The sequence below is a fragment of the Sycon ciliatum genome, chromosome 1 (genome assembly GCF_964019385.1).
Source record: "Sycon ciliatum chromosome 1, ocSycCili1.1, whole genome shotgun sequence".
Taxonomy (NCBI): domain Eukaryota; kingdom Metazoa; phylum Porifera; class Calcarea; order Leucosolenida; family Sycettidae; genus Sycon; species Sycon ciliatum.
The window spans coordinates 84,619,236-84,645,958 of record NC_088643.1 but is presented as its reverse complement, the minus strand read 5'-3'; the positions used below and the strand labels follow the sequence as shown (position 1 = coordinate 84,645,958).

The 26,723-nt window shown below is 47.3% G+C and overlaps 2 protein-coding genes across 2 annotated transcripts in view; one reads left to right on the top strand and one right to left on the bottom strand.

The window, feature by feature from the left end:
• Window positions 1-4,839: 4,839 nt before the first annotated feature.
• Window positions 4,840-7,390, bottom strand: LOC135805989 (DDB1- and CUL4-associated factor 10-like). The gene has a single exon (XM_065320112.1). It carries the CDS (start codon window positions 6,890-6,892, stop codon window positions 5,654-5,656), a length of 1,239 nt encoding a protein of 412 aa, XP_065176184.1. The 5' UTR covers window positions 6,893-7,390; the 3' UTR covers window positions 4,840-5,653.
• Window positions 7,391-7,990: 600 nt separating this feature from the next.
• Window positions 7,991-26,723, top strand: part of LOC135805988 (3-phosphoinositide-dependent protein kinase B-like) — a 34,665-nt gene continuing 15,932 nt past the window's right edge. Inside the window, exons 1-14 of the mRNA XM_065320111.1 lie at window positions 7,991-8,384; window positions 9,659-9,858; window positions 10,120-10,207; window positions 10,739-10,812; window positions 11,536-11,595; window positions 11,931-11,985; window positions 16,804-16,944; window positions 18,639-18,707; window positions 19,031-19,132; window positions 20,036-20,162; window positions 21,273-21,324; window positions 24,600-24,673; window positions 25,172-25,414; window positions 25,953-25,988. Coding sequence (XP_065176183.1) covers window positions 8,262-8,384; window positions 9,659-9,858; window positions 10,120-10,207; window positions 10,739-10,812; window positions 11,536-11,595; window positions 11,931-11,985; window positions 16,804-16,944; window positions 18,639-18,707; window positions 19,031-19,132; window positions 20,036-20,162; window positions 21,273-21,324; window positions 24,600-24,673; window positions 25,172-25,414; window positions 25,953-25,988 — 1,444 coding nt within the window. The 5' untranslated portion in view covers window positions 7,991-8,261. The remainder of the gene's footprint in view (window positions 8,385-9,658; window positions 9,859-10,119; window positions 10,208-10,738; window positions 10,813-11,535; window positions 11,596-11,930; window positions 11,986-16,803; window positions 16,945-18,638; window positions 18,708-19,030; window positions 19,133-20,035; window positions 20,163-21,272; window positions 21,325-24,599; window positions 24,674-25,171; window positions 25,415-25,952; window positions 25,989-26,723) is intronic.

Genomic DNA, 26,723 nt, shown 5'->3' with positions numbered 1-26,723 from the left:
TGGTATAGTGGTATAGTGGTATAGTGGTATAGTGGTATAGTGGTATAGTGGTATAGTGGTATAGTGAGTATAGTGGTATAGTGGTATAGTGGTATAGTGGTATAGTGGTATAGTGGTATAGTGGTATAGTGAGTATAGTGAGTATAGTGAGTATAGTGGTATAGTGGTATAGTGGTATAGTGGTATAGTGGTATAGTGAGTATAGTGGTATAGTGGTATAGTGGTATAGTGGTATAGTGGTATAGTGGTATAGTGGTATAGTGAGTATAGTGGTATAGTGGTATAGTGGTATAGTGGTATAGTGGTATAGTGGTATAGTGGTATAGTGGTATAGTGGTATAGTGGTATAGTGGTATAGTGGTATAGTGAGTATAGTGGTATAGTGGTATAGTGGTATAGTGGTATAGTGGTATAGTGGTATAGTGGTATAGTGGTATAGTGGTATAGTGAGTATAGTGGTATAGTGGTATAGTGGTATAGTGGTATAGTGGTATAGTGGTATAGTGGTATAGTGAGTATAGTGGTATAGTGGTATAGTGGTATAGTGAGTATAGTGGTATAGTGGTATAGTGGTATAGTGAGTATAGTGGTATAGTGGTATAGTGGTATAGTGGTATAGTGGTATAGTGGTATAGTGGTATAGTGGTATAGTGGTATAGTGGTATAGTGAGTATAGTGAGTATAGTGGTATAGTGGTATAGTGGTATAGTGAGTATAGTGGTATAGTGGTATAGTGGTATAGTGGTATAGTGGTATAGTGGTATAGTGGTATAGTGAGTATAGTGGTATAGTGGTATAGTGAGTATAGTGAGTATAGTGGTATAGTGGTATAGTGAGTATAGTGGTATAGTGGTATAGTGGTATAGTGAGTATAGTGGTATAGTGGTATAGTGGTATAGTGGTATAGTGGTATAGTGGTATAGTGGTATAGTGGTATAGTGAGTATAGTGGTATAGTGGTATAGTGAGTATAGTGGTATAGTGGTATAGTGGTATAGTGGTATAGTGGTATAGTGAGTATAGTGGTATAGTGGTATAGTGGTATAGTGGTATAGTGAGTATAGTGGTATAGTGGTATAGTGAGTATAGTGGTATAGTGGTATAGTGGTATAGTGGTATAGTGGTATAGTGGTATAGTGGTATAGTGAGTATAGTGGTATAGTGGTATAGTGGTATAGTGGTATAGTGGTATAGTGGTATAGTGGTATAGTGGTATAGTGGTATAGTGGTATAGTGGTATAGTGGTATAGTGGTATAGTGGTATAGTGGTATAGTGGTATAGTGGTATAGTGGTATAGTGAGTATAGTGGTATAGTGGTATAGTGGTATAGTGGTATAGTGAGTATAGTGGTATAGTGGTATAGTGGTATAGTGAGTATAGTGGTATAGTGGTATAGTGGTATAGTGGTATAGTGGTATAGTGGTATAGTGGTATAGTGGTATAGTGAGTATAGTGGTATAGTGGTATAGTGGTATAGTGGTATAGTGGTATAGTGGTATAGTGGTATAGTGAGTATAGTGGTATAGTGGTATAGTGGTATAGTGGTATAGTGGTATAGTGGTATAGTGGTATAGTGAGTATAGTGGTATAGTGGTATAGTGGTATAGTGGTATAGTGGTATAGTGGTATAGTGGTATAGTGAGTATAGTGGTATAGTGGTATAGTGGTATAGTGAGTATAGTGGTATAGTGGTATAGTGGTATAGTGGTATAGTGGTATAGTGGTATAGTGAGTATAGTGGTATAGTGGTATAGTGGTATAGTGGTATAGTGGTATAGTGGTATAGTGGTATAGTGGTATAGTGGTATAGTGGTATAGTGGTATAGTGAGTATAGTGGTATAGTGGTATAGTGGTATAGTGGTATAGTGGTATAGTGGTATAGTGGTATAGTGGTATAGTGGTATAGTGGTATAGTGGTATAGTGGTATAGTGAGTATAGTGAGTATAGTGGTATAGTGAGTATAGTGGTATAGTGGTATAGTGGTATAGTGAGTATAGTGAGTATAGTGAGTATATACTGTTACCTTGGATAGAACATACAGTAGTACAGTCAACTTCGCTAATAACGACTGCGGATTAATGACCATTCGCGAATAACGACAGAATTTCCATGCCCAGAGCAAAGTCCATACTACCTGTATACCTATAATGAGACTTCGGGTATAACAACACTTTGCGAAGAAGGACGCTTTTCTGATGCCCAACTGAGTGTCGTTATACGCAAAGTCGACTGTACTTTTCTATTTTCATCGGATATAAAGTACAGTTGTGCTCGGTGACATCCGACCCAAAGTGCATATTCGGTGCCCTCAACTGGCACGGTGCAGCCCTTGACGTCCCAGAAGTGGTGTGAATGCAGCTGCACGTACACATGTACCTGGTACAGTGATGTAATCGGAACTGGTCCAGGGCGTCAGTTTTGCCCGTTGGCCCGTCGGATTTCAGTGAGCGCAACTCTACTATTCTGAAGGTCCCTGCATATCAGTTCTCAGTCATGTGACCTGGACCTTGGATATACCGTAAAGTACCGCCAGAGCGCCCCGTCTCGCGAGAGCGCCCCACCTTGATTTTACAGCCAGGGAAAGGAAAATCGTATGGCAGAGTGAAACGAAGTGGGTACGATGTGAGACCCTTACACTTACTATATATGGCACACTTGGCAGGTTTTTGTGTAGAGCTTGTGTCCACTCGAAGGTACGGATTGACTCAAAAATGTGGAATATGTGTACAAGGTTCATGTCGTATGACCTACAGACAGCAGACCACCTCCACAATACGACCACGAAAGGATGAGATGGTGGGGCGCTCTGGCGGTACTTTACGATACATGTACAGTAGCACCTTGGATATACATGTACAGTAGCACCTTGGATACACTGTAGCGTACTAACAGTTTTTAATACGTCCCTTGGAGAGGTACGCTATACTGAAGTACATGCTTTTCCTCATTTTTAAAAAGAAGAAAAAAAGAACACCCGAAACCACCGCAACATACAAAAAGAGCAGGCTTTCCCAGACAATGACAGTGGTGGTGATGGTGACAATGTGCATGTACATGCAACAAACGTCTAAGTACTAGTACGGTATGCGCTTGTTCTTAAATAGCACCACGTAAAGTTGTCTTACTTGCAAGTAACTTTGCAGAGTCTCCAGTCAAACGCCAGCTGCCATCTTGACACTCTTGGAGAGTAGATACACCGAATACACATGCACACACAGATACACACACAGAGACACACAGATACACATGCACACACGGACACTGTACTGTACTGTACTTGCTCACTGCTAAATTGGTCACGTAGGTCTCCCCGGGAGAGGGGAGAGAGGAACTCAAAAGGAATCTTGGAAAGAGGACCCAATTGGCTATTGAACTGCGTAACGGCCGACACCCCTGAAATCCCTAAACTATGGGTGGCCTTGCAAAAGACACAGACACAGACAGACACACACAGACAGACACACACAGACACAGACACAGACACACACACACACATACACACAGACATACACACAGACATAGACACACACACCTGTCCTGAACATTGCCGTTTCCGGTTACATGTCCCCTCGTGTGAGGGGCCGACAGACATGGAGAGTTGGGTTGAGGCGCTGTGTCGCATCAACGACCTAGCGAGATTTCCTAGCCATTTCATTGATCCATTTGTTGCAGTTGTGTAGCTGGAATCCTCGGGTTGACTTGCAACAACGATCGCATTTGCTGCAGTGGGCTCTGCAGCAAGGTAGGGCGAGCCGCTGGCGGGTGTCACACGATGGTCCAGAAGCGGTGGTTTGGTCCTGCACTGGAGTAGCAGATGGGGGCATATCCAGGCATTTGTGGACGGCCAGTCCGCCAGGGCTGCGAAACCAGCGAAGACATGCGGTGCATTGCCTGCTGCCAGCCTGGTCTGCTACGGGTTTGCGACGCTCTTCAGTGCACTTCAACGGTGGCGTGGCAGGCCGCTCTTCAGTGCACTTCAACGGTGGCGTGGCAGGCCGCTCTTCGAGAAGGATCTGTTACAGATACTGTACTGAATCCGTTCACGAGAGGCCGGCTGTGGACACACACACACACACACACACAAACACACATAGACACATCCCCATCGCTGAGGCGATGATAGCGAACAAGCTATGTAGACATATCAATTTACGCCCGCAATACACCATTTAACAGCTTGCACGGCTGATAAATTGACCGACATTGCTTTTAGCCTGGTCTCCACCATAGAGTTGATTGAAGTTTCTTTTCTGGCCAGTGAATCCCTGTTTTTGATTTTTGTAATTATTCATGCATGCACACATGCAAACGTACAGCATAGTGCACAAACGCCCACATGCAAATGCACAACATGGTGCACCCCCCCCCCCCCCCACACACACACCTTTGACGCCCCATCTCCAGTGGAGATGATAGGCTACTGAGTTGGGCAGTACTTGATGTGATGCTTCAAATCGCCACTTCTCCTAAGCGCTCTGCCGCATGCGCAATGAGAGTCCTTCGGTGCCGGGGGAGGAAGACGATGTTGATGGACCCGCCTGCGCCATTCCGGGCGATCTTGTGCGAGCCGATACCACTCGGACTCCGGAATATCCAGCGAGCGCAGATCACCGACAATCGTGTCTCGCCAACGCTTCTTTGGCCCATGCCGTGGTCTGGTTGCCTCGAGCTCCCCAAACAACACTTGTTGAGGAATCCGGGCCGCGTCCATACGAGCAACATGACCCAGCCAACGCACACACACGCACACACACACACACACACACACACATACACACACACACACACACAAGTGTGCAATACCGGCATAGGCAATACCACGCAGTATGCAACGGAACAAACAATCGTGCAAGCGGCACCTTCATTGTATGTATTAGTAGAGTGTATCCCGAGATATATCTCCGCAGGCGATCTGACAGCAACCAAACACAATGTTAAAGGAGCCACGAGAAAACGAGATATCTATTGGGAAGGACGGCAATGAAAAAAATAAGACAACACGCCTGGGCATTGACCGGTATTAAAAAATATGACTACTTCAAGTACACTCCGCATCTGCCACCTGAAAACAAAGTATACGTGCAGGCATGCTACAGGGACCTTCTGTGAACATAGCCATAAATAATAATATAGTTTTTTAAAGAACAACACTTTGTGCAAGAAGCTCAGCTCGGAATCCTAGCAATACGCCTTTCTTTGCCCTTCCGTGCGTGTAAAATAAAGTAAAATAGATGTTTTCCTCTTCCATCTGCCTCAATTGATGAATTTTTATCACAGAACCTCTTCTTTACAGATATTTATACAGATATAAAAAGCGTCGGAAAATGGGGTTAGTGATAAACATGTAGATAAATAAAAGGTAGTTTCTGCATAGTGCCATACGGTTTCTTTCAAAATCATTTCGATAAGTAAGGGTACTCTCTCTCTCTCTCTCTCTCTCTCTCTCTCTCTCTCTCTCTCTCTCTCTCTCTCTCTCTCTCTCTCTCTCTCTCACACACACACACACACGCACGCACACGCACACACGCACACACGCACACACGCACACACACACACACACACACACACACATGCGCAATGATGTGGAGCGGACAAGGACAAGCATGGGAGTAGAACATGTTCGAAAAAAGGAGATGAACTTAAAAATTCATCTAAAGTTTCGGCTGTGCAATGAAAATGTTTCCATCCTCATCACCAGCAGCCACTAACATTTGAGTAGGAGAAAAGCGGCAGCTAAGAACGTTCCTTATCGGATGGTATGGTGTAGTGATGTCCAGAAATTCTGAGAATGAATTCGGCACATCTCCGTGGAAGTCGATACGTTCAGCAATGAGTGGAAGATTGTGCCCCAGGCCTAGCAGGCGTATACGTGAACCGAACGGACTGCAAACAACGCGGTCATCAGACGAGATGCCTGGCTCCTTGACGATGCCTCGCGGCGGCGCTGAATCTTCAATAGTGCATAGCATCTTGCCCGACTTCAAGTCGTGTATGCACAGACACTCCTCATTAAATAGATTCGAGCACCGGGATAGAATGTGCTGGTTATCGGAAAAGATCTTCACTGACGTAATGAAGGTGACATCACTGGGCCAATCCACAATATCCTGCGCAGCACACTGTGTTGTGTCCAGTCCTCTCTCCTTCAGCTGGACGTCTTGAAACACTTGCAGCGTGCACGGTTCCTCATCGTCAAGGTAATACTGGTACTGCGACAAACGATTGTCGTACAGGCCAACGCACAGGATGGTCGCATCTGGTGATAGAGCAATGCGCATCAAGAACTGATTGCCACCATTGTAGTCGATGCACAGTCCATGGCCTTCAGACTGGCTTCTCTCTTCGGCACCATCTCTCAATGGTAACAAGCGAACCATCTGATCAAAACCTGACGACACCAAGCAGTGAGAGCGGCTATCATAGTAGATACTCTTCACCCATTCCCGGTGCCAGTTCAATCGCTCCAGAACCGGGACACGTGGCCACCGCATATCCCAAATCTTCACGGCTCGATCATCCGAGCATGTCGCAAACGACTCATTGGTGATGAAGCAGACGCAGTTGGTGCAGAATTCATGAGCGGGGATGTCTTTACACAGCCGCCGAGTGAGTGGGTCCATGACCAGGGCACGGCCATCTGCCATCGCTGCAACTACATAGTTACCATGCGGTGAGAACTCCACATTAAATACGGAGCCCACTGGCGGCCTATCCTCCAATATCGTCACATACTTCTTTTCATATGGCACATCTCCAGTGAACTTGATCTTCCGGTACATGGACAAGTGAGTATCGAGGCGATTCCAACCCCTGCCGGCAACTGTTCCAGCGGGTAATGGGTTGTACGCACTCCTCGTCCAGAGCTGAGATGGTGCGATACGAGTGTTCATCGTGCCTTTCAAGGCTGTTAGCCTGAGATGTAACACCTGCAAGGCTGCAGTGATCCACTGCTCCAGTCCAGTGCATACAGGGCTCTATGCAACCACAAGCGTAGTACACGTCCTACAAGTACAACGTAACGTGTACATCAGCAGTATACTTGTAGATTGCTGCACACAGTACAGCGAACCTGGTTGAGAATCGCCACCTTCCTTGTACGACTCGTACCACTACCAGCTCATAGTTCTGTCTCTATACTACAACAAGACTACATCGTGCTGCATACATGTCATGGCAGAAATACAGGTATCTATACTTATATCACCACCGACAACTCATTTACAAGAACAAGACTTATTTTTTTGAGCCGCTCGAACAAGTACTGTGCATTTTAATGATCTCCTGTCCAACACAGAAGTGACATGTAACGTTCGGGGTATCGCCTAATACTTACAAAGACAGCAACACTCCTCGATCTCTTGCTCTGCAACTCCAATGAAGTGCTGAAAATGTCACTCTGTTCCTGATGGAAATCTGACGAAATCACAGTGTCACTGTAGACTAGTGTTGATCGACTAGAGTGTATTTTGAATGCCGATACGATGAGTCTGGGCTTGATCTTGCAGGCGCGTGTACGTAGATCTACGTGTGCACATCTCACACGATATGACTCGACTGTGCATATGTGCACGTCTGTACGAGCTGACGAGCTCACTGTCAACAGCTCGCCTTCTCGTGGCCGTGGATCCATATGGTGGGGCTTTCCCATCCCCACCTAGCAGTAGATCTACGTGGATATCGTAGAGTAGATCTACTCGTAGTCGTAGATCTACGGTAGAGCGTACAAAGACATCATGTAAACGGCTTGGTGCGCTTGATTGCGCATCTCTATCTCAAAAAGTGTGACCGCGCTGCAGATTTGTGGTCGCACTTGCAGTTCCAGAACAGCAGAACGACGTAATCAACGTAGTCTACGGTACTGGTAGATCTGCCCGATGCATGTAATCATGTCCCCCCACCGCTGCACCACCACATACACACTCCGCAAGCTTGCAAGGTAAACAATGCATGGTAAATCATCAAGACATACAAAACTAAAAGTAAAAAGGTGATGGGGGTTTGAAAATGGACCGTTGGTATTGTGTCCTCGAGTTCTTTCGCAAACAAACCCTTCTTTCAAACTAGTACCATCCCAGTGGAGTATCTGGATTGTCGGAGCAGGGACCTTGACTGTAACTGTTGCGGTATTACATGTACTGACAATACTGAATTGATATTCTCTTTTCAAGAATGAAATGTATTATGTCAGAAATGAGTAATTGTTCATTAGAGGCCTGACAACTTACTTGTGAAGTAAGTTGAAGGCTGAATATTGCAGACATGTCGATCAGTTCGACGGGAGCTGCGACGCAAAAAGCACAATCTGATCGTTGTCGAGTAGCCGTGTGCCTAAACAATGGAGCCACCGTTCAAATTCTTTGTTCACGGTCCATCCTCATGTCCGTAAGTACTGGCAGATTTAGGCCACAAAGCATAATGAGGAACACGTTATGAGAAGTACATGATTGTACTTCAAAATGCACTGGACCAGTTTTATGTTCAACGGATCTTGAACTGTCAGAATGTGTGCTGAAGTTGACACAGAACTGACAGAGTGCTGAGGCGTACTTTACACTTAGCCCTTAGCCCGAGCAAAGCTCTGTGGTGTGAGCCATTACATTACGGGTTTCCAACCAGGAATGTTCATGACTTAGCATAGGGGTCGGAAGGTATTGTGGGGTGGTACGGTCAGCCATCTGAAGTACAATTCACTTGTGTGTGTGTGTGGGGGGGGGGGGGGGGGGGCTGCAGTGAATAATTTCGACACTGCCCGAATCGTTGCATTTCATTGAAGCACGGGGTACCTGGCGCAAAGAGTGGCACGGTCATTACCGTAGTAACTGTAGAATTTCTGCCACCCCTGTTTAGAGTAATGATATGGGAGGGGGCTGGGAGGTCAGCGCAATCGGGATGAACCAAAGCTACATCTCATGGCCACAAAGAATGTTGGTCAACGACACGCTAATATTATTCGAGATAGAATATTACGTCGGGTCCACTAACGATTTGGTTCGAGGAGGTTGCAACACAGTGTTCGTGAGGTCCAATCACCCGGATGCATGGTGTGTCATCTCGAATACAAGAACTCAAAAACTGTTTGACATCCCTCCCCATATACATGTATATGAGCGAGAATACACAAGATCAAGCAAGAGGTTTTGAAGTGTAGCCTGCTCACCATGGTTTGGCGACCTGGAACTCAAAACGTGCACAGTCCTGCATCGGTCTATTCACTGTGCCAAGACATGCATCTTACCTAGCCTACTATGCCTTTGCGCACTTTGATCGGAGCAGCTCTGTCCAGCGATGTCTGAACAACCGGCGGTGTAGGACTCTTTGAGCAATGATGTGCCGAAGAACTTGCAGGCTGACACGAGGGCCGGTGCGGTATGGAGCTCCTCCATAAGCTCCTCCATACGCTTGCATGTGAATGCCCAAAGCACCGCGTGAGCTCATCACATATTTCCCGCAGTACTCTTGCATCACGCGGTCCGCAGGTACACACTACACCTTGTGCGTTGTATGTAACATGAGCCACGTGTCCCTTAAGTCTGCTTGCAGTATATTTGGCCACATATTGATCGTCATAAATAAGTAAAGTTCAATGAAGTGTGAATTGAAGCGGCCATCTTAGATCCACTGCTTCTGAACACTTACATTTGTTTTCTCCTTCCTAGGACCTGGCCAGTCGGGTGTGGGCACAAGTTGGCCAAATGGGTACGACAAACAATCGTCTCCTGTCACGTCACTTCGCTTTCTTGCTGGAAAGTGTTGTCAGCAAGCAGGAGTTCAAGTACTGGTTACCGAATACGATGACTTTAGCAGAGGCCGAGGAGCGCTACATGACCTATGTAGGCTGTCCTGTGTCTGCTTGGAGGTAGGTGACAGTTACTATCAGTACACATAGTGTATGCATATGTGTGTGTGTGTGTGGGGGGGGGGGGGGGGTGTTGAGGAGCATTTAAAAGGCTGATCCCCGCTTTAAAGCCACATTGAGCTAAGCGGTATACACTATTATCGATTGCACCATCACGTATATTACTACCCCTTGGGCAAGTGTGCATGTGTCACAAATTTCACCTTAGAAAGCTCTTAGAAAGCTCTCAATCGGCAATGATGTTTCTTGTGCTCGGTACAGGTATCGCTTGAAACTCCGTTACTTTCCTGACTGCTATAAAGAGGTGGTGGAGGGCAATGAAGTGTTTGCCAACTACTTCTTCTCTCAGGTGTGAACATGTGTATGTGTGTGTAGAGGGGGGGGGGGGTCTGTCTGTCTATCTATATACCTGTGTATGTCTCTGTGTCTCTGTCTGTTTGCCCGCTTGCTCACATGTCTGTCTGTCTGTTTGTTTGTCTGACTATCTCAAACCACACTAACTTTCTGTCCGTTTATTTGTCTGTCTGCCTGTCTGTCTGTCTATCTGCCTTTGTGTACAGTGTGTGTGTTATGTGTGTCTGTGTTCCTGTGTTCCTGTGTTCCTGTGTTGGTGTGTATCATGGTATCGCCCTTAGGCCAATCTGTCAAATCTGTGTGTACACAACTGAAGTATTTGGATGTGTGCCTGTGGCCTTCTGTATGAACATGTACAGGCCTCTGTGTTCTTTAAATCCTCGTAGCACATGTAGTGCAGTGGACAGAACAAAGCCTTGCAAACTTTGCAAAGAGTGCACTTTGTTTTACTCCCACTGGTGGTCTTCTCACCTACCCAGCTCTCTTATTATTCTTGTTGTACATGTGTTGCTTCTGTGTATGGCAGTTACGTGAGGAAGTGCACCTCTCCGTTGTGTTGACTGTTGACACGGCACTGAAGCTTGCAGGGTTTGAAGCCAGGTACGTCTCTGCCACTAGTTTTATAGCAGTACATGTACACACTGTTGTGGACAGTGAGATTCGGTGGAATGACCGGAGCCGGCGCCCTACTGCCGTTAATAGCGCGTAGTCCACGCCCACACACACACACACGCACTGCAAAGATGGACCAGCAGTGCTCGCGGCTGCAAGCAAGATCTCTTTGGGCACGGCTGTAGTAGTATGCAAAGTCAATGATACTTAATCCATAGACTGTAGTAGTATGCAAAGTCAATAGTACTTTTAAATCCATAGACTGTAGTACTTAATCCATAGACTGTAGTACTTAATCCATAGACTGTGTGTACAGTGTACCCACTGCAGTACAAGTCAAGGGCCACAGAGTCTGCATGAGCCCTGGCATGGCATTTGACTTGGGGTAGGAATACTCTGGGCACAACTATCATCTACAATGTCTTGTACACCTATGCACAGGGAGCAGGGCGAGCAGGATTGTCTCTGATCACATTCTCAGACAGTCATGTTAACATGAGGCTCGCAGTTCATCTCATTCCAGGAGCGTATTACTATTGATTCATACCTGGGCTCTATCCTTGGCCCGGCTGTACAATGGGAACTTGTCTTCAGCATGGCTGCTGGGTGTAGTATGTTGGGCTGGTCTGACTGCTAAGCTCTGTTTATTATGTTGGTCTTACCCTATTCTTGTTTATGCTTTCTTGTTCTCTGCCCTATCTCCACTGGTAGGAGACTACTGGCAGCTCATTCCCAAGGGATGTTTAAAAAGAGTCGAATTGAAAGTCTAATGTAAGTGACCACGCGGCATGACGTAGCAGTGTTATCTGACCGACGTCACTCATACCGTAACTGTTTCTTGTGCTCTCTCTCTCTCTCTCTCTCTCTCTCTCTCTCTCTCTCTCTCTCTCTCTCTCTCTCTCTCTCTCTCCGTCTCTCTGATCTACCCTCTACCCACGTAGCTAACCATTGATAATAAAACATTTTTTCTTGGCATGGAAAGATTTATTGTCAGGATTGTATTCCTTCTGCAATGTTATTTTTCTGGCTACACGAGAAACCTGTCTACAATGTTCAGCATGACTGTAGCTTATCTTTCTGTGCTTCTGCCTCTTCTTTGCTTACAGTCGCGAGCTTGGCATAGAATTCTTCTTTCCGAAGCGCATTTTGAAGGCAGTAAAGGTACTGCTGTGTTTGTGAACAGTGGCGGAGTCGCTGAGTACTTTGGTGATGTGACAGTGTGGGTTGGTGTGTGAAGGTGTGTGTGTGTGGGCATGCTGTCTTGTATTTTGCCATGCGTTACCCGTCAGGGTACAGTGTCTTCATAGCCGGGAAAATCCCCTGATTCAGCTATCATCAGACAGTGGCAGACAGTTTGTACTGTTGGACATGTAGTTTAGTGCAAGGCTGGCTTGTTGACATTGTATTGTTTCACTGCACTAGTCCATGTATAGCAGAGTGGTGAATTTAGTGATCATACCATACAGTCGGTCAGTTGGTCAGAGCGCTGGTGACAAAAATCAATGCACTGGTGTGCTAATACCGTAGAATCCCGCGGAGAAGCCCACCCGCGTATAAGCCCATGCCCGCGCATAAGCCCAGGGAAAGTTCGAACATCACAAGCCTTCGCCGTACAAGCCCATGGGCCGAAGTTGTACCATGTACATGTATGATGTACGTAGTACGAGTACATGTAGGTTTTTTTGTACATTTCAACACAATCATCGGTTGTTTTTGTTTGCACAGTGGCTTTCAGCAATGTACTTCTCACTTCCTTGGTACTTTTCAATAGCACAATGTTGGTGTCAGCGTATAAGCCCATGCCCGCGTATAAGCCCATGTTCTTGTATAAGCCCACCGAAATGTCCTTGTGAAACAGATAAGCCCATGGGCTTATCCGCTACGGTAGTGTCGGCAGTAGTACACTAGGGAGTCACAAGAACAAGATGTATATGCTAGTACAGGTCGTCCCTTGTTAATACATAATCTCTGGGACTTGACAAATGTTATGTATTAACGGGGTTTATGTACTAAACGAAAGTGTACATAACTTGCTTGTATACTAGAATTTTTCACTTTTTTCAACTTTTCTGAGTGTTTCTTGCTGCCATGACTAGGGAGCGAGATATTCTTGATTCCCTCGATATAACATAACAATTATGTTATAACGGTCACAGTCAGCGAAGATTCTACAGTTTACATGATACATGTCCAGCCGTTCCTGTATACAGTCACTCGAAAAAAAACAGAGCTTTGTCGGTTTGTGATGTGCGCTCTGATTTCTGAGCTAATTGCATCCACAAGTAGAAACTAGAACACGACGTGCCTCCACTGGAAGGCCAAAAGACCAACAAATTATGTACTATTGAGGTAGGTGGCATGCGGGTACGGAGAAATGTTATGTACTAACGGGGTTTATGTACTAACGAATTATGTACTAACCGACAAAATTTGTATGGAAGTGACCACGTTTCGTCCGGGACTTGAGATTTCTTATGTACTAACGGGGTTTATGTACTAACCGGACTCGTATTAACGGGGAACGACCTGTACATGTAGTTTTTAGTGCAGCCTGCTTGCGACATGTCATGTACTTTTAAGTCACACACTTGCGATAAGTCTAGCACCTTTGTAACAGCATAGCATGTCCTGTGTGTACATGTATGTATACCGCATCTGTACGTCACTCACTCGTGATGCTAGTTAGTCACGCAATGTTTTCCCCAGGACTGAGTCTACAACTAATACTTATTGAGAGCAAGCTGTAGTCTCAACATGCCATCAGCATAGCATGATAGAGGTGTGCTAGTCAGTACACAGCGTGGTAGTCTCACCATCCAGTGGGTAACTTACTTAGTCTCACCATCCAGTCGGTAACTTACTTAGTCTCACCATCCAGTGTCACTAGTTTTACCAACCAGTCAGTGGTCTCACCAACCAGTCAATGGTCTCACCATCCAGTCAGTGGTCTCACCATCCAGTCAGTGGTCTCACCAACCAGTCAGTGGTCTCACCATCCAGTCAGTGGTGTCACCATCCAGTCAGTGGTCTCACCAACCAGTCAGTGGTCTCACCATCCAGTCGCTAGTCTCACCAACCAGTCAGTGGTCTCACCATCCAGTCAGTGGTCTCACCATCCAGTCAGTGGTCTCACCATCCAGTCAGTGGTCTCACCATCCAGTCAGTGGTCTCACCATCCAGTCAGTGGTCTCACCATCCAGTCAGTGGTCTCACCAACCAGTCAGTGGTCTCACCATCCAGTCGCTAGTCTCACCAACCAGTCAGTGGTCTCACCATCCAGTCAGTAGTCTCACCAACCAGTCAGTGGTCTCACCATCCAGTCAGTGGTCTCACCAACCAGTCAGTGGTCTCACCATCCAGTCGCTAGTCTCACCAACCAGTCAGTGGTCTCACCATCCAGTCAGTGGTCTCACCATCCAGTCAGTGGTCTCACCAACCAGTCAGTGGTCTCACCATCCAGTCAGTGGTCTCACCATCCAGTCAGTGGTCTCACCATCCAGTCAGTGGTCTCACCATCCAGTCAGTGGTCTCACCATCCAGTCAGTGGTCTCACCAACCAGTCAGTGGTCTCACCATCCAGTCGCTAGTCTCACCAACCAGTCAGTAGTCTCACCAACCAGTCAGTGGTCTCACCATCCAGTCAGTAGTCTCACCATCCAGTCGCTAGTCTCACCAACCAGTCAGTGGTCTCACCATCCAGTCAGTGGTCTCACCATCCAGTCAGTGGTCTCACCATCCAGTCAGTGGTCTTACCAACCAGTCAGTGGTCTCACCATCCAGTCAGTGGTCTCACCATCCAGTCAGTGGTCTCACCATCCAGTCAGTTGTCTCACCAACCAGTCGCTAGTCTCACCAACCAGTCAGTGGTCTCACCAACCAGTCAGTGGTCTCACCATCCAGTCAGTGGTCTCACCAACCAGTCAGTGGTCTCACCAACCAGTCAGTGGTCTCACCAACCAGTCAGTGGTCTCACCATCCAGTCAGTGGTCTCACCAACCAGTCAGTGGTCTCACCATCCAGTCAGTAGTCTCACCATCCAGTCAGTAGTCTCACCAACCAGTCAGTGGTCTCACCAACCAGTCACTGGTCTCACCATCCAGTCAGTGGTCTCACCAACCAGTCAGTGGTCTCACCATCCAGTCAGTGGTCTCACCATCCAGTCAGTAGTCTCACCAACCAGTCAGTAGTCTCACCATCCAGTCAGTAGTCTTACCAACCAGTCAGTGGTCTCACCAACCAGTCAGTGGTCTCACCAACCAGTCAATAGTCTCACCAACCAGTCAGTAGTCTCACCATCCAGTCAGTGGTCTCACCAACCAGTCAGTAGTCTCACCATCCAGTCAGTAGTCTCACCAACCAGTCAGTGGTCTCACCATCCAGTCAGTGGTCTCACCAACCAGTCAGTGGTCTCACCATCCAGTCAGTGGTCTCACCATCCAGTCAGTGGTCTCACCAACCAGTCAGTGGTCTCACCATCCAGTCAGTGGTCTCACCATCCAGTCAGTGGTCTCACCATCCAGTCAGTAGTCTCACCAACCAGTCAGTGGTCTCACCATCCAGTCAGTGGTCTCACCAACCAGTCAGTGGTCTCACCATCCAGTCAGTAGTCTCACCAACCAGTCAGTGGTCTCACCATCCAGTCAGTGGTCTCACCAACCAGTCAGTAGTCTCACCATCCAGTCAGTGGTCTCACCATCCAGTCAGTGGTCTCACCAACCAGTCAGTAGTCTCACCATCCAGTCAGTAGTCTCACCAACCAGTCAGTAGTCTCACCATCCAGTCAGTAGTCTCACCAACCAGTCAGTGGTCTCACCATCCAGTCAGTGGTCTCACCAACCAGTCAGTGGTCTCACCATCCAGTCAGTGGTCTCACCAACCAGTCAGTGGTCTCACCATCCAGTCAGTGGTCTCACCATCCAGTCAGTGGTCTCACCATCCAGTCAGTAGTCTCACCAACCAGTCAGTGGTCTCACCATCCAGTCAGTGGTCTCACCAACCAGTCAGTGGTCTCACCATCCAGTCAGTAGTCTCACCAACCAGTCAGTAGTCTCACCATCCAGTCAGTGGTCTCACCAACCAGTCAGTAGTCTCACCATCCAGTCAGTGGTCTCACCATCCAGTCAGTGGTCTCACCAACCAGTCAGTGGTCTCACCATCCAGTCAGTGGTCTCACCATCCAGTCAGTGGTCTCACCATCCAGTCAGTAGTCTCACCAACCAGTCAGTGGTCTCACCATCCAGTCAGTGGTCTCACCAACCAGTCAGTGGTCTCACCATCCAGTCAGTGGTCTCACCAACCAGTCAGTGGTCTCACCATCCAGTCAGTGGTCTCACCAACCAGTCAGTAGTCTCACCATCCAGTCAGTGGTCTCACCATCCAGTCAGTAGTCTCACCAACCAGTCAGTGGTCTCACCAACCAGTCAGTGGTCTCACCATCCAGTCAGTAGTCTCACCATCCAGTCAGTGGTCTCACCAACCAGTCAGTAGTCTCACCATCCAGTCAGTGGTCTCACCATCCAGTCAGTGGTCTCACCATCCAGTCAGTAGTCTCAACATCCAGTCAGCATATTACTGCAGTTTGCACTCATCCAGTATAAAGGAGAGGAAAGTTCTGTTGCAACTCCGAATTTCACATTTGTTGCATTTACATGTACTGTCACCGTCAACTTGCCAATCACCAGGCAACCTCTGACCCAGGGCATAGAACACCTTGGAGCCATGAAGCACCCTACAATGAACCCTGTCAAAGACAACCACTAAAGGGACGTTCAAAACGTGGTCTCTGCTGCCAGGTGGTCTCTGCTGCCAGGGTCATTTGAGTGGACCCCTTGGTTGTGTTACTGGTTGCAATGGTTTTCTGGGAAAGGTGGTCGACTCGCCTTATCCGAGTGGTCGCCCTGACAGGTTTATTGTACTTGTTTTTGATTATTTTCAACTCTTTACTTACATACTCAATGTGTGTGTTTGTTTTGCCCCCAGAGCAAACAACTGAAGAAGAGTCTCCTTCAGCAGATTAAGACGCTGGAGAGCTTGACCCAGGAGGAGTGCGTTCTCAATTACATCAGCCTATGCTATCACCACGGCAACATCTGTAGACAGGAATTCTCCTGTTCTCGAGATGTACGTGGTTCACGTCTCTATTCAGACTATTGTTCTGCTGTCCAGGGAGTCGTAAAATACCGGTATTTTATGACTCCTTGCTTCTGTCCTTATCTGTCAGTTATCTTCGGCGGCGGCTGTCGTGGTCGTGTTTCTTGAATACATGTACCGTAAAATCCCGCCAGAGCGCCCCGTCTCTCCCATCCGCCTTCCCTGACTTCTTGTCAGGGAAGTGATTGATTGTATCCTCGTATGACTCTGTGCTACCGTACTGTACTGCAGAGTCAGACACGTGCTTGACCCCGTTGGAAATGTACGCAACATTGCCCACCCTCTTGACCAGGGGTCGCACAGACTCTGAGTGTTGATGGGTCTGTACGACTCCTGGCTCTTGACCTTTGGTCGGTGTATGAGATGCACGACCAGTTTTTGTAGGGTGAGTACTTTTTCATGGAGTACTGAATGCGGCAAGTAGGACTCACCCATCCGCCCCTCCCCAACGAAGCGTCGAGGAGGTTGGGGCGCTCTGGCGGGATTTTACGGTATAATTATGTAACACAGGGGGGGAAGTGGTCCCGCCCACTGCAAAGAGGGCTCAATCGTGCTGGGGTGCACTGGAGCTAGTACACACAATGGAAGCGGTCCTCACCAAGGAAACATAATAGAGAGGTTCTGCACAACGAAAATTCGAACGAAGTTTCGCGACAGGCCTTGCGAAAATGTGTACGAATTTTCGCACGAACTTTGTGTTCTGCACATTTTCGTAGTTTGCACGCGCCAAGTGCACGTACGACATGACCCAATCTCACGAGACTTCCTACGAAAGTTCATTTCGCGTTCCCTGCAAGTTTCGCGTCCACAGTTGCGAAAGTTCGTGCGAAGTTTCTCACTTCGTGACGTAGAGCGAAAGTTCGTACACATTTTCGTTTTGCAGAACCTCTCTAATCTGTTGCCACTCTGAGTTTCTTGAGTTTTCGATCATCAGGCAACATAAATATAACTGTATGAAACTCTGAGTAGCAACAGATTTATGTTTCCTTGGTGAGGACCGCTTCCATTGGGTGTATAATTATGTAATGTATTTTGATATACCGTATTTCCGCGCATATAAAGCCATGGCGTTATAGGTGAAACATCGCTGTTTTGGACCAAATTTTTGGAGAAAATAGCCTCGGTTTTAACACCATGGCGCTAAAAGTGAGAGACGCTTACATGAAAAAAATCGGCAGAGTATGAACTTCGAGTACTCGTATGGTGCCGTTGCACGTTCATATCGAGCATCCATATACTTTCAATTTTCCCTGAAAATTTCAAATTGTGAACCTATTGTGTACAAGGTGGCATACAAACGTGTGTGAAGGTGCGGTGACGGTATGGCATGTGACAGATAAGTGAGGGTGGGCTTATATTCGGATATAACGCCATGGCTTTATATGCGCGGAAATACGGTAACAGTGTATGCACTGCCTGTTAGTTGTACACAGTGATATTCTGGACGTGGTATTATTCTGGCTGTTGCCGCTCTGCTGGTGGTGATAACGCGCGGTGATAACTTTGGTTGTCATGGGAATGGTGCAGAAACGGCTGATTCAGATCGTGTTCTAACTTCACTTTCTCTTTTTTTCTTTCTTTGCCCATTTGGGTTTTGATATGCATGTCTGATTTGTGTGTCGTGTTGTGTTTGAAAATTGTGTTTGTACACGTTGGAATACTAGGGCACACCAGTGACCATGACGATTTGCCCAACACGTGGCTTGGTGTTTCACTCTACGTTCGCACCTGAGGTAAGTACTTGAAAGTTGAAGCTCGGCGCGCACCAATCTTCACCCAGCCACTTCCATCTACGGCCAGACTTCACAGAAATGATGTACATGTATCATGAATTCATGATATATTCATTGATGTGGTCCCCATGATTGGCCTACACACCAAGTGTTGGCGGCTGCGCATTCTATGTAGTACATTACTGGTTTTGTACTTCAAGGCACTTCTGTATCATGCAGCCTGTGCAGAGATTTACTCCTGGATTGCTGCTTGGACCGGCCGTATTATCTTTGTAATCAAGCATGGTGTGTACGTGCGTGTGTATGCGTATCCCATTGCCCAGCATCTAACGCCGAGCCTGCCGTTCTGCGTCTTAAAGGAGGTGTCACTGACGGTAACGCAGGACTCCAAGTCCATTGTAAATATCTGCATCTATCATAAGGATGTAAGTGATGATGTTGACGAGCCAGAGGGGCAATGTTCTTGATCACTGCATGCTGGTGTATCTTGATGAGCCAGAGGGGCAATGTTCTTGATCACTGCATGCTGGTGTATCTTGATGAGCCAGAGGGGCAATGTTCTTGATCACTGCATGCTGGTGTATCTTGATGAGGCAGAGGGGCAATGTTCTTGATCACTGCATGCTGGTGTATCTTCCGAGAGGCTGCAGGTTTGAGTCCACTTGGGATTGTATTAGGGATGAAACCATTGTACCGAAATAACCGAATAGTCGATCACTCCCTCGGTTTTTTGAAAAATAACCGTACTCGAAATTAATCGGAGTACTCATTCACTGTATGTGTATTTACTGCAGAAATCAGCAGTTTCAGAGCAGCCAGCAGTAGATATTGATGTGCAGGCTGTGTCATGAGCATTGGTACAGGAATAGAGCTAGAGGGGAACCCTAATGACTACCAATCAATATACTCTAGAGAATGGCCGCCAATCTGTTCATTCCCATACCGTATCGTGTGAGTTTTAGGCTGTTATTTGCAGCTTGCAGTGGAAGATAAAAGAATTCTCGCATACTCGATCGGAGAAAATCAGAGCACTCGAACTTGGGATTGCACTGCAAACTTTCAACCCTAGTCTGCATGTGACTTCGCAGTTACAGTTTGCACTGCAAACTTTCAACCCTAGTCTGCATGTGACTTCGCAGTTACAGTTTGCACTGCAAACTTTCAACCCTAGTCTGCATGTGACTTCGCAGTTACAGTTTGCACTGCAAACTTTCAACCCTAGTCTGCATGTGACTTCGCAGTTACAGTTACAGTTTGTTTCCATCTCTCTTGCTTACACATGTGTTTTTTACTCTTGGTTTTGCTGATTTTACATGCTGTCAATACAGGACCTTGTACATCTAGAGTTCTCGTCTATATGCACTGCGTTTGATATGGTGTCCCTAATCGATGGCTACTGCCAGTGTTTCTGTAAAACCCCAGTTGGATCACTATTCGTTTCAGCTTTGTTCCCTGGTAAGACCAGTTATAGGGACTCCGCTAAGTGTGTGTGTATGTGTGCGTGTGTGTGTGTGTGTGTGTGTGTGTGTGTGTGTGTGTGTGTGTTCATGTGTGTGCATGTGGGTATGTGCATGTCATTGTGTGTGTGCATGTGTGTTTGTACGTGTACGTGTGTGTGTATGTGTGTGGCGTGTGTATGTGTGTGTATGTGTGTGTGTATATGTGTGTGTGTGTGTGTGTGTGTGTGTGTGTGTGTGTGTGTGTGTGTGTGTGTGTGTGTGTGTGTGTGTGTGTGTGTGTGTGCATGTGTGTGTGTGTGCATGTGTGTGTATGTGTGTGTATGTGCATGCATGTGTGTGTGTGTGTGTGTGTGTGTGTGTGTGTGTGTGTGTGTAATGTGTGTGTTTCTGAAGTCTCTTCAAAAGGAAACGAATGCATGTTGCCTCAGGTTGTGTTTCCCATCAGTAGGAAGCAGTGAGTTGGTACTGGTGCAGGGGCGCCCTGCCCCAAAAAATGGAGTATTACGGTAAACATGCATTGCGGATTCGGGTCTCACTTTTTTTTCGGAATCAACGATGACACCGAGGTCACTGGCATGCACCTTTCTGCTCCGAAACCGGCTTTTGCCGTTCAGCCGCGCACTTGTGCCTGGCAAGGTGGCACTGACGCTCAAAGCGCCAAGAGCATGCGCAGCAAGTCACCAGTGCTGGGACCTGGGGCGTCCGACGTGTAAGCCGACCTTCAGTCTGGGCGAGAATCACAGGCCACCCTGTACCAGTCCGCTTCAAGGTCTCATACGCGTAGGTCCTTCACAGCACAGTCTTTTCACTGCCGATGTGGGCCGTGGGCCGGGCATGATTACCACAATACCCCATTTTTGGGGCAGAGCGCCCCTGGGCCAGACCCGCTAGTTGCTTCCAACTCTCGTCCTGCCTAGTCCGTATACGGTGCATTGCAAGGGTTGTGCTTAGCAGTGGATACAGTTCGAACAGTGTGATGCAGTTGGCAGCAAAGCCATATTGCATGTTGCCTCATGTCAACCTGTACCTCACCTGCAATGTACTTCAGAAGTATACATATACCGGTATTGAGGTTGTCATACGGTTTTCCTATGCATGTGTGCAGGTGCAGATGAGCCCATGTTGAAGGCAGGTGCTGTTCCTGGAATGCCTAAAATGTAAGTGCACTCTTTTAATTTCGCTTTGTTTGCTATCCACTGCAGTCAAAGTTTCGTATTTATCAGACCCGTAGCCTAGACCGTTCCTTTTCCATGTGCTACGGTCTATGCACAGTTGAGTCACCGTGTATACATGTACATTGGTATGCTGTGCTTGGTGAAATCCCAGGCTGTCCGTTCTTTGGCACTACGTTCTTCGGCGCCTGACAGCACTGTAGTACTCAATGACTTATACCAGTAACCAGCACAGCACGTACAGCAAACCATGATCCTACGGCTGTAAGGGTGTGAAGAACGACTGGGAATGACAGGCCTCCTTCTTTCGTTCTTTCATAACACAACATGGTAGTGAGAGCAATGTACATACACCATCGCACGGCAACACTTTATCCAACCATGAAACTCTATAGCGATCTGCTACCTGATGCGTCAGAGATTCCCTGTGATGTTCAAGTGCTGGGGTGGGGTATGCATATAGGCCAAGACTTGCATGATTTTGGTTTCAAAAGACATACCCAACATGCCATTCAGGCATTCACTGCTGTCACCATTTACATGTACCGGTACTTGCTTGTAAGAACATATTGTATGTAATGTTGTTGTGTTGTGATCTCGAACTTGTCAGTCACTGAACTGATTTTATTGTAAATTAGACATGAACTTATAGAGTGTAAAGAAGAGTATAGCGAGATAGAGAGCGGTGGAAGGAGAGCCACTGGACAGCTGGATAGTGTATCAACAAGCGCACGAGGGGAAGGCTAGAAAGTATGTCTCTAGACAACAACAGGTATTGTACGAAAAGCCAGTCAACAGCACTAAGGAGTGAAGTCAACCACAACACAGACAATAGCTTCAGACAATCATGACAGGCATGATACAGATATAACATCTCCCCTTTCAAGAGTGAAACTGGCGGGCAAAGAGGCCAAATAGAACTGGAGTATTTGATACTAGAGTCAGCAGAGAGAGAGCGCAACCATGCATTATGTGTGAGGAGAGTCAGCCCAAAGACTAAGACGCTGAGATCACATTGCGACTCTACGAGTACAGAATACAAAATAGGAAAGTACATGACATGGAGTTACCCTAAGAATGGAGAGTCCATGTCAGCATCGTACTCACGGACAGCATGACTGTTAGGTGCTGTGGGGGTACCTGAAGTAACCCCACCCACGGATCTCTGACTCTTGTCACGTCGGCGCTGGCGACATACTGCGCTGAAGTGTCCATGTTCTTGGCAATTGTGACACACTTTGTCTGTAGCTGGGCAGTCACGCCGAGGGTGAGCTGCACCACCACAGTTCTCGCACAATCGTTTCTGCACTTCGGCAACGGTGTCGCTGGGCGAGCAGGACGACGTCGGGTTGTCTGAGGTTTCCGCCAGGGCCGGTGAACCTGGGAGAGACCTTCTGAGCGCCATCTCTGTCCTCTCCGTTCGCAGGTAAGTTTCTGCCTGCTCGGCAGTCTTGGTAGCGGTCTGAGGCGCTTGACGGAGGAGGAAGACTTGGGCATCGGCCGGGAGGGCCGCGATTAGCTGTTCTCTTACTAGGAGGTCCTTGATGTCGTCCAAGGATGTTGCAGGCGCGTACTGGAGCCACTTGTCGTACGTTTAGGAGAGGCGGTGATGCAGTTCCATGCACGTCTCAACTGGTTCGAGGGCGGCTTTGCGGAAGCGGCGACGATACGCTTCCCCATCGATTTGGAATCGACCGAGAACTGCCGCCTTGACTTTGTCAAAATCTCCGAGGTCGGACGACGGGAGAGCATTGTAGGCGGCGAGGGCCTTACCAGTGAGGTATGGAGTGACGGCCAGAGCATGTCGATTTGGGGCGATTCCGTGGCCCTGGAGAACGGAGGCGATCATGTGGAACCAATGTTCGGGGTCGGCGGAGTCCGTCAGCGGAGTCAACTTCGGCAGCGGTGGAGCTGAGGCTAACGGAGAGGCTGTGATGTTCTTTTGCAAAGAATGCACGAATGTACCGATAGCGGCGGTGAGGGACTGGGAGTCGCTCGTTGACTGATGTTGAAGCTGGGTTAGCTGAAGGAAGAGAGCGGACAGATCCGGGCTAGATTCTTTCGTAGTGCCAGTGCGTGTTCCGGGCATGATTCCGAGCTGCGACGGGCAGGAACACAGGTAGATCTACGGAGGAGGCTACTTAGAGGCAGACGAACGGTTTCTGCAATGAGGCAGAATTACTATAGAGAGCCTGAGTGAGTGGGCTAAAACGGGGAAAGAGGAGTACAGTTTGAGGACAAAGCACCTCGGCTGGATTCGGAATCAAGCCGCTTCTGACACCATGTTGTGATCTCGAACTCGTCAGTCACTGAACTGATTTTATTGTAAATAAGACATGAACTTATAGAGTGTAAAGAAGAGTATAGCGAGATAGAGAGCGGTGGAAGGAGAGCCACTGGACAGCTGGATAGTGTATCAATAAGCGCACGAGGGGAAGGCTAGACAGTATGTCTCTAGACAACAATAGGACTGGTATTGTACGAAAAGCCAGTCAACAGCACTAAGGAGTGAAGTCAACCACAACACAGACAATAGCTTCAGACAATAATGACAGGCATGATACAGATATAACAGCACTAAGGAGTGAAGTCAACCACAACACAGACAATAGCTTCAGACAATCATGACAGGCATGATACAGATATAACACGTTGCACAAGCACCCACACATACCCACATCACAGTCGTATCAATATGCATTGACAGGAACTGTTATAACTGCAAGTTGCTGTGCTGGAGTTGTACATGCCTTGCAATCACCGGACGTCCGATGACTAGGAAGTTCAGTAATGAAGGTGGCCTATTTTATTTTTTATTTTAGGGGCTATCCATTATTGTTGTCACTTACCGGTGGAGAACCAAATATAACTTTTCCCAGCACCCCCCCCCCCCCCCCCCCCCCGATAGCATATGCTCAGTATAATAGTAAACACACAGACCCCCGCTGTCGCCGTGCTCTTCAAACTCCCATGGTAAGGGGCACCATTTCTGGATGGCCCCTAAAGGCTGATGTTTTTGTAGGCAAAGGATACCACAGTTCCATTACTAGTTGGTTGTATTTGGCCTCCTACTAGTATCTCATAATCACCCATCTGATGGCCCATGGGTGACCGATGAAGACTGGAGGAAATGTCATTGCACTGTATATTGGCTTGTTGTGTAGACTCGTTTGCGTCGGTTTAATCCGCCCTGTGCTATGTGTGTTTGTGCGTTGGTGTGCTGCTGCTGCTGCTGCTGCTGCTGCTGCTGCTGCATCTAGAGCATTTGCCCCGTGCGACTCGAGAACCGGAGACACTAGCGACCCGGATACCGTCCTATTCGCAAGGGAGCCTGGTGAGAGAATGTGTGTGTGTGTGTGCAGTCAAGTAACGCTATACCCCTTACACATGTATACAGAAGTAACGCTATACCCCTTACACATGTATAGTCAAGTAACGCTATTCCCCTTACACATGTATACAGAAGAACATTCCTTGACTACCGGTCACAGTGTTCAATACACGACGTGTGCAGACTTAGTACAAACGAAATGCCTGTTACTAGGATCATGGTTGAGACAAATTTCTCTGATGATTGTCGCGTGAAAATCGATGAGGAAACCTTCACCTTTGTTATATTTTTGTTACTTCAACGTTCAATGTCCGCTTTTGTTAATACTGTTCATCGGCACTCTACCGTAACAAGCGCAGACCTATAGACTACTACTACTACTACTAGACTAGTACTGGTTGTTGTTGAGTACATGCAGTGCTGCAGTGGTACATTCTGTGAACTAGTTCTAGAAAGGCAGTACTCTGTGCGCCTCTGTTGTGTTGCTTCTCATGATGACAGACTACACCGTTCCCACTGCTGGCAGTCCTGAGCCAAGTCGGCAGCGTAGCCGTTCCAAGCGCCAAATCAGAAGGTTAACATCGATTGGGTCTAGCATGTCGGCATCATCCGGTGATTCATCAGCAGTGTGTGGTGGTGCTGGTGGTGCTGGTAGTAACGTACGCCAACGCAGCAGCCCCAGTTCCAAGCCGAAGAACTTGCAACGAAGCGAATCTCACCTGTCCACAGACTCTGTCTCGGATCGTAAGGATGTCAGGCTGATAATGTTTGTGGTTATAAATACTCTGTCTTGTACCCAATGTGTGTGTGTGTGTGTGTGTGTGTGTGTTGGGGGGGGGGGGGGGGGGGGGGCAAGTAGTTGAATGCACTAACTGACCATCTGGGTCCCCAAACTTTGCCGTTTGCTGTAATATATCTGGGGCCCGTGCTGCAGCTCACACAATCATTGCAACTGGACAATCGCAGTAATCCAGCAAATTTGTGCAGTCGACTTTTGATACAGGCATACAGCGAACACCAATGTACAGGATGATTAGTTCTTTGTAACAGAAATGCACCCACATCATGGAAGCAACCCGTTGCACGTCATAGTATCATATCAAACCATGCGAGTAACTTCGCTAGCGTTTTCCTATGAATCGTATTTTGTATTTTTGACCCCAGAAAATACTCGACTGAGGTTTCACAGCAAATGATCATACGTGTACTTTGATTGATGTATATTATGTAGCAGTATCCGGTTTGAATGCTTTCCCGGCCCTCCGTTTCTGTTTCTCTGCAGGTAACACCATCAATTTTTCTCTCATCGACGGTGCTGGTAAGTCCTCCATGTATTGTTTTGTCCTTGCTGTTTGTTTGACTGGCACGTCGGAAATACAGGTATAAAAAATACACCACGGGCGAAGCTTGTGCGGGTTTTGTTACGTTTGCCGTCTTCTTTGAAAAGAAACACTTTATCCGACTCTTGGATCATTTGCTTGGCCAATATGTGCTTGTCAGCTTTGCTTTGTGTCTTGTCAGCTTTGCTTTGTGTCTTGTCAGCTTTGCTTTGTGTCTTGTCAGCTTTGCTTTGTGTCTTGTCAGCTTTGCTTTGTGTCTTGTCAGCTTTGCTTTGTGTCTTGTCAGCTTTGCTTTGTGTCTTGTCAGCTTTGCTTTGTGTCTTGTCAGCTTTGCTTTGTGTCTTGTCAGCTTTGCTTTGTGTCTTGTCAGCTTTGCTTTGTGTCTTGTCAGCTTTGCTTTGTGTCTTGTCAGCTTTGCTTTGTGTCTTGTCAGCTTTGCTTTGTGTCTTGTCAGCTTTGCTTTGTGTCTTGTCAGCTTTGCTTTGTGGCATATTGTCTGCATTTAGTACTTTTTAAACCTTGAATAGCAGCACACCATATACACCATATTGGACTTGTAGAAGAACTGGACTTTCACAGGTGCACTGAACGCAGCCATTGCCAATAGCTCGCTTGTCGGCAGCAGCTGATCACAGTGCCACCACCACAGGACTTTACCAGGCATATGCCATGACATTGTCCCACTGGTGTGAGTTTTTTTTAATCGTCAGCCA

Bases quoted from the DNA above. Each gene is read 5' to 3' on its own strand.
- LOC135805989 (XM_065320112.1), bottom strand. From the start codon at position 6,892: ATGAACACTCGTATCGCACCATCTCAGCTCTGGACGAGGAGTGCGTAC.